Raw genomic sequence first — 14959 nt, 5'->3', positions numbered from 1 at the left:
ATAAATATTTATAGGATGAAGAAAAGAATAATTTCTGCCCTATATACTTTTCTAGGGATAGTTCTGAATAAATATCATAGTGCATATGTACTCAGTTCTTGGGTAAGCATAAAAACTACTCTCTATCTTTATCAGTAGGATTGTTATTGCTCTTAAACTCATCTTTTCTGTATTTTTCTTAGGACATCATAGAGCCAAACTACATGGTGCTCTGTGCACAGCTCTTTTTAGTTAAAAGAATTTTTGACTTGTTAAACAAGTACTAATGCATGTTTATGCAAAAATATTAATATTTTAATGAATCATGTCAAATCTCCTTATTCCATTATATGCTCATTCCCCCCCCCCCCCCATGTGAGGTAATACCATGTATAATGTGTTTTAATCTGCTTGTTTTGGTAACTTAAAATATTTTTAATACTTTTCTATTAGCATAATTTATTAATGATGTTTATTTTCTTGTCTTACTGAACCAGTGAGTTTTATTGTGGTCCATTTGAATACTTGGTATAGATTGAGATATAATTTAGGATTCCACAGAAGTCTGAAAATAGAAATACCTTACACAGTTAAAATTTTTTTTATTGTGGTAGTATAAAACATAAAAATTCCCATTTTAACCATTTTTAAGTACATGAATTAGATTCATAATAGTGTGCAATCCTTACTGATGTGTTTCTAAAATGTTGCATCACCCCACACAGAAACTGGGGTGAAAGCAATAGTTTTCTCCTTCCTTCTCTCTCTAGCCCCTGATAATCTCTCATCTACTTTGTGTCTTTATGGATTTGCCTATTCTGAGTAGTTTATATAAGTGAAATCATACAATATTTGTACTGTTGTGTCGGTTAATTTCACTTAGCATAATGTTTTCAAGGTTTGTCCATGTTGTAGCGTGTATCAGAACATCATCTTTTTTTACGACTGAGTAATATTCCATTTCATGGATAGGTACATTTGTCTGTTGATGGACACTTGGATAATTTCCACCTTGTGGCTACTGTGAATAATGCTGCTGTGAACATTTGCATCTGTTTGAGTCCCTATTTTCAATTCTTTTGAGTGTATACCTAGAAGAGGTATTTTTTGGGTCATATGGTAATTCTATGTTTAACTTCTTAAGGAACCCACACAGGGCTTTTAAAAATTAAGAATAGGGGCGCCTGGGTGGCTCAGTGGTTGAGCATCTGCCTTTGGCTCAGGTCATGATACTGGGATCCTGGGATTGAGTCCTGCATCAGGCTCCCTGCAGGGAGCCTTCTTCTCCCTCTGCCTAAATCTCTGCCTCTCTCCCTGTGTCTTATGAATAAATAAATAAAATCTTTAAAAAAATTAAAAATAATTTGTTAAATGTCATTTGCATTAGATACTCTATAATGCATCATGCAGAATATATGCAGCAAGAGCTGACCAGTGTCGAAACCTAGATATGTTTGATGTAGTTTTTCTTTACTGCCCACAGGAGTGCCTTATAAATAGTAAATAGAGGTTTAGAAAAATTTGTGAAATAAGTTGAAGTTAAGTGCAGCTTTTTGTTTTATTTACTACTAACACCTGCCCTCTCCCCAATCCCCTAAGCAATACTTCGTTGTCATTAACAATAAATAAGTAAATGCATCTTTATTGGAACTCTCCCTGCATGGAGTTGCTTATGTGAAAAATTGCTCAAATGTTAATTGGTTTCCATGGTTTCAAATGTTAGCCTGAAATTTGGAAAGATGCCTATATGGCTTGAGATTTGGAGTGCATACTTCAACCTTTCTCTCTCTGTCCTATATCTTAATATATTTATAATTCCTCTCCAGATAAGTGGTTACCTGGCCTCTGGTGCCACTGTTTCAGGAGCTCTGCTGACTGGGTGACCAGTTATTTCATTGAGATGTTTCGTAGGATTACTTCTGCCTCCAAATTTTGTTAAGTCTGACAATTTCAACTATATATTCCAAATTTAGTGACAGAAGAACAGACAGGCACTCAAGTTATTTACATGTTTCCATCTACAGTTTATGCTAATTAATCTTTTCAATCTAAAGGAGAGGTTCTCAGTAACGTGATCTCAGATCATATTTGTTTCTGAATGGTTTATGGACTAAGAGTGGGTTTTATACTTTTTAAAGATTGCTAAAGGAATGTAAAGAAGAGTATCCGACAGGGAATGTATGTGGCCTGCAAAGGCTGAGAAATTTACTATTTGACCTTTTATGGAAAAAGTTTGCCCACCTTTATCTAGAGTCTTCCTCTATTTTATTAGTGTGTATTTATGACTATATCTAAATCTCTGTCAATATAGCAATGAAAAATTGTTGAATAGTTATATAGACACTTGGATATGTTCAAGAACTACTGAAATTGGGGCACCTGGGTGGCTTAGTTAGTGGAGCATGTGACTCTTGCTCTTGGGCTTGTAGGTTTGGGTCCCACACTGGGTGTAAAGATTATTTAAAAATAGGAATGCCTGGGTGGCTCAGTGGTTGGGCATCTGTCTTCGGCTCAGGGCATGATTCCGGGGTCCTAGGATCAAGTCCCTAAGGATCTCCCCAGGAGAGCCTGCTTCTTTCTCTGCCTATGTCTCTGCCTCTCTCTGTGTCTCTCATGAATAAAAAAATAAAATCTTTAATAAAAAAAGAGATTACTTAAAGATAAAATCTTCAAAAAAATAAAAGAATTATTGTAATGAATTTTTCTAGGTGAAGTAGTATAACTTTTGGATGACTTCAAAACAGACCTTTTAAAAGATAATGCACTCACGATTGAAATTTTGAAAATAATTTTTAAGGTGTACATTGGTTCGTTGTCCTCCAGTTTCAAGAGCAGTGATCTGGGAATCAAACTCTGGGCCTTGTTTCTGATTTACTGATTCACTGGGTTACTGTTTAATCTTTTTTTTTTCTTAATGGTTCATTTAATACATTTAGAACTCTTTGGAAAGGAAGCATTTGAAAAGTATGAAAGCATTTCTGAATCACATTTACGCGTATTAAGTCCTATATGTGCAGGTTGTAATGAGGAATGTTACATAGTAAGGGTGGGGAACAGCAAAGACATTGTATTTAGTTTTTTGTAAAGGATTTAAGGTGTTTTTCATATATATGTACACATATAGTTTAACTTTTCTACCTAAACTTCTTGGGAATATGTTTGGACCATGTAACCTGGATATTATATTTAACATAAGCAGAATCCACTTAACGCCACAATATTTAATTGAGTATTTTAATGGCTGTTGTTTTGTTGGCAGTAATACCTCCAGTAGTTGATGAAAGCCTTTATGTTTGTTTAATTCTACTTTTTAATTCACTTTTCCTGTGATTTTTCTGGACTATTGCAAAGTAAGGATCAACTGTGTTTACTGAAATTAGAATTGTGTCATGTGGGGATTTGTTGAAAGTTTGGAAGTCCCTTAAGAAGTCTGACTCATCTTCCCCTTTTTCCTCAGCTTGCAGCTGTTTGTGATGTATTTGTGGAAAACTATGTCCCTGGCAAACTGTCTGCAGTGGGCCTGGGATATGAAGATATAGACAAGATTGCTCCTCACATCATCTACTGTTCCATCACAGGTATTTTGACCCCACACCCTTGTCCATGAGTAGACTTTCCAGTTACTGGGTTTCTTTATCAATGTAAGAAACCTCATATAGTGTTGATTTTCTTGAAGTGATTCTTTTCTCACTAGTCCTCACCCCCTGTTAATCATTAAAGAACATTAAACGAAATGAAGATTTTTCATATATTTATTGGTTCTTTGTATGTCTTCTTGAATTGTATGCCTGTAGCTTTTTGCCAATTTTTCTATTGATATTTTACAGACATTTACAAAGTACTGTTATTAATTCATATGTAGAATTGTAGGTGAAATATTAATTGGCTTTAGGATAGCACAGGAAATCAACATATCCCTTTAATATAGTCAAAGTGTTAAGCCAGGTGAAGGAAAAGAGTGCTATACAGTCTTTCAGATGGTTTAGCTGGTGAATGTTGTGTATGTTTGTGTGTGTGTGTCTGTGTTTAGGCCCAAGGGAAAAATGCTATCATATTAGTTTAGCATATTTTTAAACACTTAACTATTAATTAGGGATGCAATGTAGAAAAGTGGCTCTGAAAATTCTGAGTTACATTAATAGTTTTTATCAGAAAAATTCGTAATATTTTGTCTTTATTCATTCACCTACCAAATATTTACTATAGGCCTATGATTTGCCAGGCAGTATTCTAAGGTTACAGGATATAGTATTGAATAATACATATTTATGCTCTCATTGGAGGTTTGCATTATAGATTAGGAAGATAGATAGTAAATAAATAAACATATTCTTTTGTGTTTTGTTTTTTGTAATTGAGTCTGGTAGTGATAAGGGCTAAAGACACATAAAGTAGGGCAAGAGGGATGGAGTGAGGAGGAGCTGTTTTATACCTGGAGAGAAGAGAAGGCTCCCTCGGGGGAGCCTGGGTGGCTCAGTCAGTTAGGCTTCTGCCTTAAGCTCAGGTCTTGATCTCAGAGTCCTGGGAGTCAAGCCCCACTGCGGCTCTCTGCTCAGTAAGGAGTCTACTTCTCCCTCTGCCTCTGCAACCCCTACCCCCTGCTCATGCTCTCTCTCTCTCTCTCTCAAATGAATAAATAAGATCTTTTAAAAAAGAGAGACAGAAGGCTCTCTTGATAAGAGAACATTCAAGCAGAGACCTGGATGAAGTAAAGGAGTGAATCATATAAATATTGGCAAAGATGGTTTCAGGAAGGAGAAACAGCAGGTGCAAAGGACCCAAGGCAGGAGTGTGCTGGGCATGTTTGAGAACCAGCAAGGATGATTGCAGCAGAGTGAGCCAAAGGGAATGTAATAGGAAGAAAAACATGGAGGTGTTGGTTAGCAAGATCACAAAGAGCTGATGGGCAACACTTAAGGAATTTGGCTCTCACTGAATAAGTTGATGAGCTAATGGAGTGTTTTGAATGGGAGAATGATATGATCTGACATATTTTTAAAAGGATCACTATAGCTACTGTGTTGAGGATAGACTGTAGAGGACATGGGTAGAAGTGGGAGAAAGAAGCTATTGAGCTACTCCAGGCTAGGGATACTGGTGGCTTGAATTAGGGTAGTAGTGGTGGAGGTAGTTGAGGAGTGATGAGGTTTATTAGTCATAAAGTAATAACCAAAATACTCCTGTTTCTGTGCATTCAGGTTAATTGAGATATAGTAATACCTTGTAATATATTACTTTAGTATAAATAATGTTTCTCACAATATTATGTAGTGCTGTTTTTATATAACTTAAGCTATAACTGCAATGTTTGGCTGATATTATTTTAGAGAGGATGAGGAGCCCAATGATCATTAACTTCTCTACTGAATCAGCATGAGAGACAGGGTCTGTACATAGTAGGTGACTCTTTGTCGCTAACTCTGGCTTTTTCTCCGTTGTAGTATTTTATAGATGGTAATCACACTTCCATTTTTGTGTCTATATATCATTATTTATATGTGTCAGAGAGAGGGAAAGATTTTTCCCTTAAAATCTCACAGTTCGATGGAAATGTTGAGGTCTAAATTATTAAAATAAGTAAAATATTATCTTTGAATTACCTTGCTATCATAAAAATGCTACATAACTAGCAAATGTAAAATATTATATGACAGTAAGTATTTATTTCTTATTTCCATGAATTTGTATTGGTTGAAATTCAGCTGATCCCACTAGTTAGATTTGGCTCCAGGTTTCAGCTTGGGGGCCTGATGTGCTCTACCTGTCTCTTATACTGCTTGGACCAGTGGCTACCAAATGCATGTTTTCCTCATAGTGGAAGTCAGGAGTCCAAGAGAAGGACCCTAAACTCACAAGCACGATTAAAGCATTAGCTCACATCCCATTTGCTTACATTCTTTTGGTCAAGGCAAGTCATGTGACCAAGCCCAGTTGGAACACATGGTGAAATATATTCTACTGTAATGGGAACTACAGAGTAACATGGCAAGGTGTGGATTCCAAGAGGGGTAAAGTTTAGGAATAATAATGTATTTTATCACAGTTCCCAGCCAAACAAAATGCTAATCCACTTGAGGGGCACCTGGGTGCTCAGTCAGTTAAGCATCTGAGTTCAGTTTCAGTCATGATCTCAGGGTCTTGGGATGGAGCTCTGCGTGGGGCTCTCCACTTGGTGGGGAGTCTGCTTCTCCCTCTTCCTCTGTCCCTTCCCCTGCTTGTGTTCTCTCTCTCAAATAAATAAAATCTAAAAAAAAAAAAAAAGCTACTCCACTTGGGAAGCCTTAAATTTCCCAAAGTTTCACATCTATCACTAACTATAGTTACAGCCAACAGTTCTTCTGGGTCTTGGCTTGTGATTAGAGAATCTCTACATTTTCTTCCAGTTCTCAGATCCCATATTAAATTTTAGTGTGGCAAAGGGCCTTGGAGATAGACTGTATAATGCAGAAGTTCTCAGCTATGGGGAGAGTGGGGAATTCATATGCTTTTCATTGAAAAGGATGGGGAGCAGCATTTGCAGTCTGAAAAAGCACCTTCCGTGATTCTATAATCCTCTACATCCCCATCTCCTGACAATCATGAGAAAAACATCCATATAGCTCATTCTCCTTTATTTCCTGATGAAGAAATAGGTCCAGGACGTCTAAGGGACCTCTGGTCACACAGCAGTTTAATGGCAGATGGCTTTAAAACTCAGGCCTCTTGACAAAATATTAAGTGCCTTTGTGCTTTCGATACTTGGACATATATCATTGTTTTATGTTATATTGTTATAACTTATATTGTTAAGTGACAGCATGGATTATAAGACACTGTCTTATAATTGTGTCTTTGTGATTATAAGACACTGAACAGCTTGACTTGAGAATAGTATATTCTTGTTCATCTCTTTCATTTGTTGTTACTCATCAGGGAGTCTAAATTTCAACAATCTTTTGGAAGCAAAGGTCATTTATGAGTCATGATATTTAAAGTAAGGCCCATCTCTCTCTTTTTTTTTTTTAAAGTTTGATATTCTTGGTAATCAGTACTTGTTTTTGATATTTTTTAGACTGATTAGATCAGTCTAAAGTTGCACATGTTATGATTGGGATCCTAGACTTTCCTGATGTTTCCCAGTGGCATGGCTGTTTTGTCAGAGCTGTCCAAGCCCAAATAGTCTGTTCTCACTCACATGTTGGCCCTATTGCTGATGAGAGTAATATTAGAATGGTTAGGAGATTTATTTTAATGCACTCTGACAGTTGTGTGGTTGAGATTGTCTCAGTCTGTGAAATCTGGTCTGCAGGACAAAAATGCTGGGCTGATCACAAGGGAGGAAGGACCTGATTATTTTTGTTAGCAAGGTCCTCTTATCATTTCAGAGTATGAACATTAGGGGGCAGTGTTTAAAAAGCTATAATTCACTAGGAATTCCTTTTTGAGAAAACTAGTGTTTTCCTGTGTGCCAGTAGAGAGAATCTCTATAGGAGCATATTGATATTTTTTAAGAAGTTTTGTTTTTTAAACTGACCATTCTCTACCTCTCTATACTTTTAGAAGTATAATGATATTCTCCTTGACACTTTAATTTTTAAGTTGTACCTTCTTTCCTTTGTTTCTTCTGATCACGTTAATTATAAAAACTTAGCAGTAAAAATCCTCTCTACTACATTTAAAAATATTTACTTTTTTTCTTCTTATTAACCTCATTACTCTTTTCCTAGAAGGATAAACATTACATTATATTATTGGCTAGACTAATTTTGTGGTAGGAACATTGTGTATGCCCTTTATTTATTATTATTTTTAAAAGATTTTATTTATTTAGAGAGAGCACAAACAGGGGGAAGAAACAGAAGGAGAGGGAGAAGCAGACTTCCCACTGAGCTGGGAGCCCAATGAAGGGCTTGATCCCAGGATCCTGGGATCATGACCTAAGCCACCCAGGTACCCGTGTGTATTCTCGTTAAGTAATTCTTTTTGTGAGGGGGGCGGGAAGGGCTTTGCAAAATACCTTTTTGATTTTTGTGAATTCCCCAGTGACATTTTCTTAACCATGTCCTTGTATGGACAAATTGCAGGATTCTGCTTGGGGATAGGTCCTCAAGAGGGACGTTAGGACTCATATCAGAGAGAATATTTTAGAGAATTAGACCCATTCTTTAGTTTTAAATAGAAAGTAAGTCTGAGAGCTCTACTTATGAATTAAGAATAGCTAAGACAGTTTTAAGGAAGACCCTGGTAGATAGATTTGCCCTGTTAGATATGAAGACTGATAAGACAGTAACAAGACAGTGTGGTATTAGTACAAGGATAAAGAAATACATCGATGGAACCAGAATAGAGAGCTCAGAAACTCCTGGCATACGTACGGAAACATGTTTTCTTAGGGCTTACACTATAGATCATTAAAGAATAGAATATGTGATAATTGATGGTAGAACATTGGTTATCCTTATGGAGAAAGATAAAATTGATCTTGAGCTTATTCTATATAATAACATAGTATTCTAGATTGATTTATGCCCTAAGTATAAAAATATAAAACTTTAAGACTTTAAGAAAACAATATAGGAAAATGTCTTTATGACTGTAGGGCAGGGAAGAATTTTGTAGACAACATACGAAAAGTATAAACAACAAAGGAAGAGATTGATAAACTTGACTACTTATTAAAATGGAAAACTTTGGTGCATCAAAAGCCACTGTAAAAAAAGCAAGGAGATGAGTCACAGATCCGTGGAAGATAACTGACAAAGGATTAATAACCAAAATATATTAAAAATTCCTTTAAATCAAATAGAAAAAAAGAGAAACAATTTAATAGAAAAATGGGCAGGATCCAGAAAAGGAAACCTGAATGGCCGTAAAAAGTTGCTCAGGCTTGGTAGTTTTTAGAAAAATGCAAATTACACTGTATGTTAACTAACTAAAATTTAAATAAAAAAAGAAAAATGGAAATTAAAACAAAAATAATATTCCACTTCACACCTAAGAGATTGACTGACATTTAAAAGTCTGACACTACTAAATGTGGAGGAAGCAAAGGAATCCGTGAACATTGCTGGAGGACTGATATCCATGTTGGAAAATGATATCCATGTTGGGAGCAATTTGGCAAGCTCTTCTGAGATTATACATGATCTCCAGTTTCACTTTTAGATATGTACCTATAGAAAGTCTCGAACATGTGTGTGAGGGTACATGAAGAATGTTCATAGCAGCATTGTGTGTATGAGCAAAAAGGTGAAAATATGAGATGAAGTACATTTTAGTAGGAAAATGGATAAATGTGTAATATAACGAGTGGGATGCTATTAAGCAGTGGAAAGAGTAAGCGGGAACATGAAATCAACTAGATGAACTTTCCAAACATGGAATTTAGGGAAGAAAGTAAATTTCAAAAGCTAATATGCAGAATGATACTGTTTATGTAGAGTTAAGACAATAAAAATCATATGTATTTTTTAGTAATTCACTTAAGTGTGATTAAAATATAAAGACGTGTATGGTAGTGAGAAACACTAAATTTAAGAGAATGATTACTCCTGAGGAGTGGAGAAGGAGGTATATGGCACAGGGAAGGGACATACACAGGACTTCAACTATATTTGCCAAATAAGCATGCATTTTTGTTATATTATTCTGTATAGCCTTTTATGTTCAACATAACAGAAGATCCAGAAATATCCAAATAACTCCCTGCTACCCTCCCTCCATTCCTTTCCTCTGTCTCCCTTCTCCCACACCCATGCATATTTCTTGAGCTTCCGTATTTCCTGGCTGTGTTGAGTGTACAGGGTGAACAATGCAGACATGATTTCTGCCTTTGAGAGCTTACAGCCTAGTGTTGGAGACATTTTATAAAGAAGTTAAAAAATAGTATGCTCTGTACTAATAAATTGTGTTGTTATGAAAGAATCACACAAGGTACTGTGACAGATTAATAGAGAACAGGGTGCATAGTGTAATGGGATGGTCAGGAAAGGCCTTTCTGGGGAGTTATCATTTAATAGACCTAAAATTTGAGAAGGAACCAGCCATTCAAATATCAAGGGGAGGAGCCATTCAGTCCGAGAGAACACCATATGCAAAGACCCTGAGGGTAGGAAGGATCAAAATATCTTTAAAAGCCTAAGAGAAATCCAATATGCCTGAAATACCAAAAACAATCAGAATGTGTGAGAAGAGGGGTACAAGTGGTGTGGCAATCTGGGAACAATTTGAGGAATAGAGGGAATGATCCAAATTACATTAAAAATAATCTTTAAAATAGATAGGAATCAAATACTGATTAACTCACCGAAGAACTTCATTATAAATGTTGGACGTTGAATTATACAGCTATAAAAAAGAGTGAGGTCTGCCATTTGTGATACCATGGATGGGCCTAGAGCAACCTGCTAAGTGAAATAAGTCAGAGAAAGACAAATACCATATGATTTCTCTCATATGTGGGATCTGAAAACACAAAACAAATGAGTAAACAGAGGGCAGAATCAGACCTAGAAATACAGAGATATCCTTTTAATGTGTTTGTTGTCAGAAGTGATGGCTCTTCTTTCATTCCTGATATTGGTTAACTTTGTATCTTCTCTCTGACAAACTTCTAGTCATACTGACCAAGATAAAAAGAGTAAATCCTTCGAAGAAGATACAAAGTACCAAAACTTACTTAAGGAGAAATAATGTGAATTGTGCTATGTCTGTTAGAGAAATTAAATTTTTAGCTAAACACCGTTTGGAAAAAACTTTACGCCCAGATGGTTTCACTGGTGAGTCTTACCAAACATTGAGTAAGAAATACTATCAATTCTACATGATCTCTTCCAGAAAATATAAGAGGAAGGAATACTTCCAAACTCATTTTATGAGGCTAGCATTGCCCTGATTCCAAACTAAAGACATTTCTTGTTTTATTTTTATTTTTTAAAAGATTTAATTTATTTATTCATGAGAGACAGAGAGGGGCAGAGAGATAGGCAGAGGGAGAAGCAGGCTCCCTGTGGGGAACCTGAAGTGAGACTTGATCCCAGAACCCTGGAGTCATGACCTGCGCTGAAAGCAGCTGCTCAACCACTGAGCCACCCAGTTGCCCCAATACATTTCAGTAAAAGAAAACCAAAGACCAGTATCCCTCATGAACATGGAAGTAAAAATTCTCAACAAAATATGAACAAATTGAATCCAGCAGTACATAAAATGATAATACATCACAATCGAGTAGGGTTCATCCAGGAATGTAGGATGGGTTAACTTTCAATAATCTGTGCTAATCATATTAGTGCACAAAAGAAGGACATATGAGAAAAGCTGCATGACCTTTGATTCTGGCTATGACTTTAGATATATGATGGAAAGAGCGTGATCCACTTGGCTACCAAAAGGAGTGTAGTGCTGATTCATACTACAGTATGGATGAACCTCAAAAACATCCAGCTGCCTGAAAAAGGTTAGATCCAAAAGTGTCGGTATTGTCTGATTCCATTTATATGAAATGTCTAAGAAAAGACAAATTTGTAAGCTGAAAAGCAGATCAGTGGTTGCCTAAGGCTGGAGATGGTCGTGGGGGATTAACTGCAAAGAAGAATGAGGAAACTTTTTAGATTGTGGTGATGGTTGTAAAACTATTGATGGACTTACAATGGGTGAATTTAATGCTGTATAAATTGTGTTTTTGTAAATCTGTTTAAAAAAAGTGAAAAAAAAAAACCCACATTGGACATTGAAAGAAAGTTCATGTTCCGGAGAGTAGTGATTAACATAAAATTTCTTTAGATGACTAAGGAAATCACTGTGCCCCCATCGGGTTTCAGTGTCAGTAGCGGAGAAGGGTGAGCCCAAATGGCTATGGCAAATCATCTAGCCACAGCATCCAACGTTCATATCATGGCAACGACAATACAAAACAAAACACTGCTGCAGTTGGATTCTTACAGAATGAGTTAGTCTGTGTGTATGTGTGTGTGTGTGTGTATTCTCATCATTTTCTGCATATTCACCACATAACCACATCTCTAAAGAAGGATAATGAGAAGTCGGCCGGCACTGTAGATCCATAAACATTTTGAAGGGGAGAAAAAGAAGGAAGGAAGGGGAATGGATGGAAAGAGAGGAGGATGGAAGAAAGAAGGGAAGCAAGGAAAGAAGAGAAAGAATTAAGGCAAATGGAATAGCACTGGGCAAGTTTGTTTTTTTTAACCTCTAAAAACTGTAGTCCAGTTTAATTCCCATGACATTCACGTGGCAGTAAGCGTCATTTCTAGGTTGAATAAATAATCAGTACAGATATGACATTAAGAGGGGTTCTTAGAGTCAAAATAATTGGAAACTACTGATTTAAACCATGAATGTCCCGGTTGTACCCCTCTTCTCTCAGGAAATGTTCTTTTCTCCAGAAATACAGAGTATTGCGGCCATCTCTCCAACTTTATAGTCTGTGATCCCCAACAAAAGTGTGGTTTGACATATTTACCATTTCATACCAAACTCATTATTCAAACAAATAATGACACCATCTCTGCAGGGGAAGAGAAACTTAGCACATAAATACAAGATTTCAAAACACAGCCCATAAAGCTAGGGACTGAGATTGTATTTTGTCTGTAGACATGGACTGACTCCAGAAAGTGACTTTATGCCTTTATTTTATCCCCAAAGGGAATAACCTTTTTATCTTTAAATACTTCTTTCTACCCTTACACATATAACAGATGTGTTGTGCAAGTTGGACTCAGTGGAGTATAAGCAAAAACTGTATTCCCTCCCACCCTACCTCTGCAACCTGCACTCCTGACTCATTTTCATTGCTCGTGGATGAAATCCCAGGCAAGTCCTATAGATTTTTTTTTTCCTGGTGGTTTCATTTACAGTATTAAAAAGTCCAGCCCAATCTGAAATCATAACTTCAGACTCTTGTGTTTATGACTTTTCCCTCTCCCCAACATGGGCCTATCTTTTTGGGAACCTGGGTGGGGTGGGGTGGGGTGGGGTGGGGTGCGGTGGGGTGAGGGGAGAGAGAGAGAGAGAGAGAGAGAGAGAGAGAGAGAGAGAGAGAGATTGAGGGAGAAAATATGTTTTGGAAGGTGATTGTTTCTTCATTCTTCCACGATTCTTCTCTTCCCTATGGCTAGCTGTTGTATGTAATTCCTTCAGAGTTAGGCCCTCTTAGGGAAAGGGAAGTGAGTTACTGGGTATGCAAAAGCCTTTGGTTGACTCCTGGAGTTGGAGCCCTGCGTTGGAGACTTCTGTGCTTGAAGCTCATTTGGTGGCTCTTTGTCTTTTGGGGAGCTTTGTAGGATCCTGAAATCTCAGGCTGTAGTTCTTCCACTTTAGCCCCTGTCTTTTTGTGGTCCTCTGTACACAGACTGTCTCTTTAGGTCACATGGTCCTATAGGCAGACCTTATGGGTAGAGAATTCCTTTAAAATGAGCTCTTTCTGCTTTTCTGATAGTTTCCTTGGCTCATAGGGCAAACTCTCCCTTTCTCTTCATCATTGGTGGGAGTGCAGTTTACTTCCAAACCTGTTAACTTTTGCTGCCTTTAACTGATGAAACCATAACCTCTTGCTTTTGGTATGTTTTTAGGCAACAAGTCAAGTCCTTCGGTAATTTCAAGTTCTCAGAACACAGGCCAAGATCTCAGATGCTTTTTTTGAAGTGTCCCTTAAGTGACTTGAAGTAAAGAGGAGGCAGGGTGAAATGCATGGCATGCTGACAACTCTTTCCTTCCTTCTTTTCTTTTCTTTCTTAAGATTTTATTTATTTATTTGACAGAGAGAGAGAGAGAGAGAGAGAGAGAGAGAGAGAATGAGAGCACAAGCAGGAGGAGCAGCAGGCAGAGGGAGAGGGAAAAGCAGGCTCCCTGCTGAACACAGAGCTTGATCCAGGACCCTGGGATCAAGACCTGAGATGAAGGCAGACACTTAACTTCATAAATCCAGTGATTCACCTGGGCACCCCTGACAACTCTTTCTGTTAAAGATCTTATTTGCCTCTCTACCTTTTCTTGCATACCTTCAAATGGATGATAAACTAAGGGTAGCAAAACTGGTTTCATAATATTCTAGTGTGATCTGCATTGGCATTCTGCACTTACAGCATTCTTTGTGGATTTTAAGTCTCAGATGAACTGAGTGAGACAAAAGAGTCCCAGCTGAACATTCTTCAACTCAAATTTTGTTAAAGAAATATGTTGTGTGTGTTGTAAAGAATAATACTAAGTAGAACAAACCTAAGATATCTGTCTTCAAAATTTTTAAGTATGAAAGGATCATATTTACGGATAAAAGTGTTTTGACTGATTTCATATGCATTTTCAAATATTTAAACATAAGTACAAAGGTCAAGTTTTTCCATATACATAGTTTCTAAATAAAGAACTTTCCCGATAACAAATACCACTTTAAAGCTGATACTGAGTTGTTAACTGGTTATAAGGAACATTATGATAGTTTCCCTTGGGAACTCTTTATGAAACTGTGAAGTTAAGAAAATCTACTAGACTGGAACATGAACAAAATGACTACCCATTATGTTAAAAGAGACAAAATTGCTCTAATTTTTTTTTAAAAAATTATTTATTCATTTGAGAGAGAACATGACAGACCAGGGAGGGAGAAGCAGATCCCCTGCTGAGTAGGGAGTCTGAAGCAGCTTGATCCCAGGACCCCAGGATCATGACCTGAGCCAAAGGCAGAAGCTTAACCGACTGAGCCACACAGTCACCCCCAAATTGCTCTTCTTGAAAGAGTTCTGCTGGGTGTATTTATGGATATGCAGTGAGCACTATGTCATGACATAATCATACATAAATATATGTTTGACCTACTCCAGATCAATAAAAGAGGAATTCAAGACTCCAGAAGGACATTGAGCTGTTTTCTCAGTGCTTTAAAATTCCAGAAGCAGAGATGGGCTAGACGTAGCAATATGGTATAAATCTAGAATCAGTTGGTTTCACCTTTGGTCTTTCATTTCTAGTATATGGATAATAGTTC

At 37.0% G+C, this 14959-nt stretch overlaps 1 protein-coding gene across 2 annotated transcripts in view; it reads left to right on the top strand.

Moving 5' to 3' along the window:
* Nucleotides 1-14959, top strand: part of SUGCT (succinyl-CoA:glutarate-CoA transferase) — a 725292-nt gene that overhangs the window by 36636 nt on the left and 673697 nt on the right. For both annotated transcript variants that reach the window (XM_041773917.1, XM_041773916.1), the window contains exon 6: nucleotides 3437-3557. In XM_041773917.1, the coding sequence (XP_041629851.1) occupies nucleotides 3437-3557 (121 nt within the window). The remainder of the gene's footprint in view (nucleotides 1-3436; nucleotides 3558-14959) is intronic.

The sequence above is a fragment of the Vulpes lagopus genome, chromosome 11 (assembly GCF_018345385.1).
Source record: "Vulpes lagopus strain Blue_001 chromosome 11, ASM1834538v1, whole genome shotgun sequence".
NCBI lineage: Eukaryota > Metazoa > Chordata > Mammalia > Carnivora > Canidae > Vulpes > Vulpes lagopus.
This window is presented reverse-complemented; position numbering and strand designations above follow the sequence as displayed.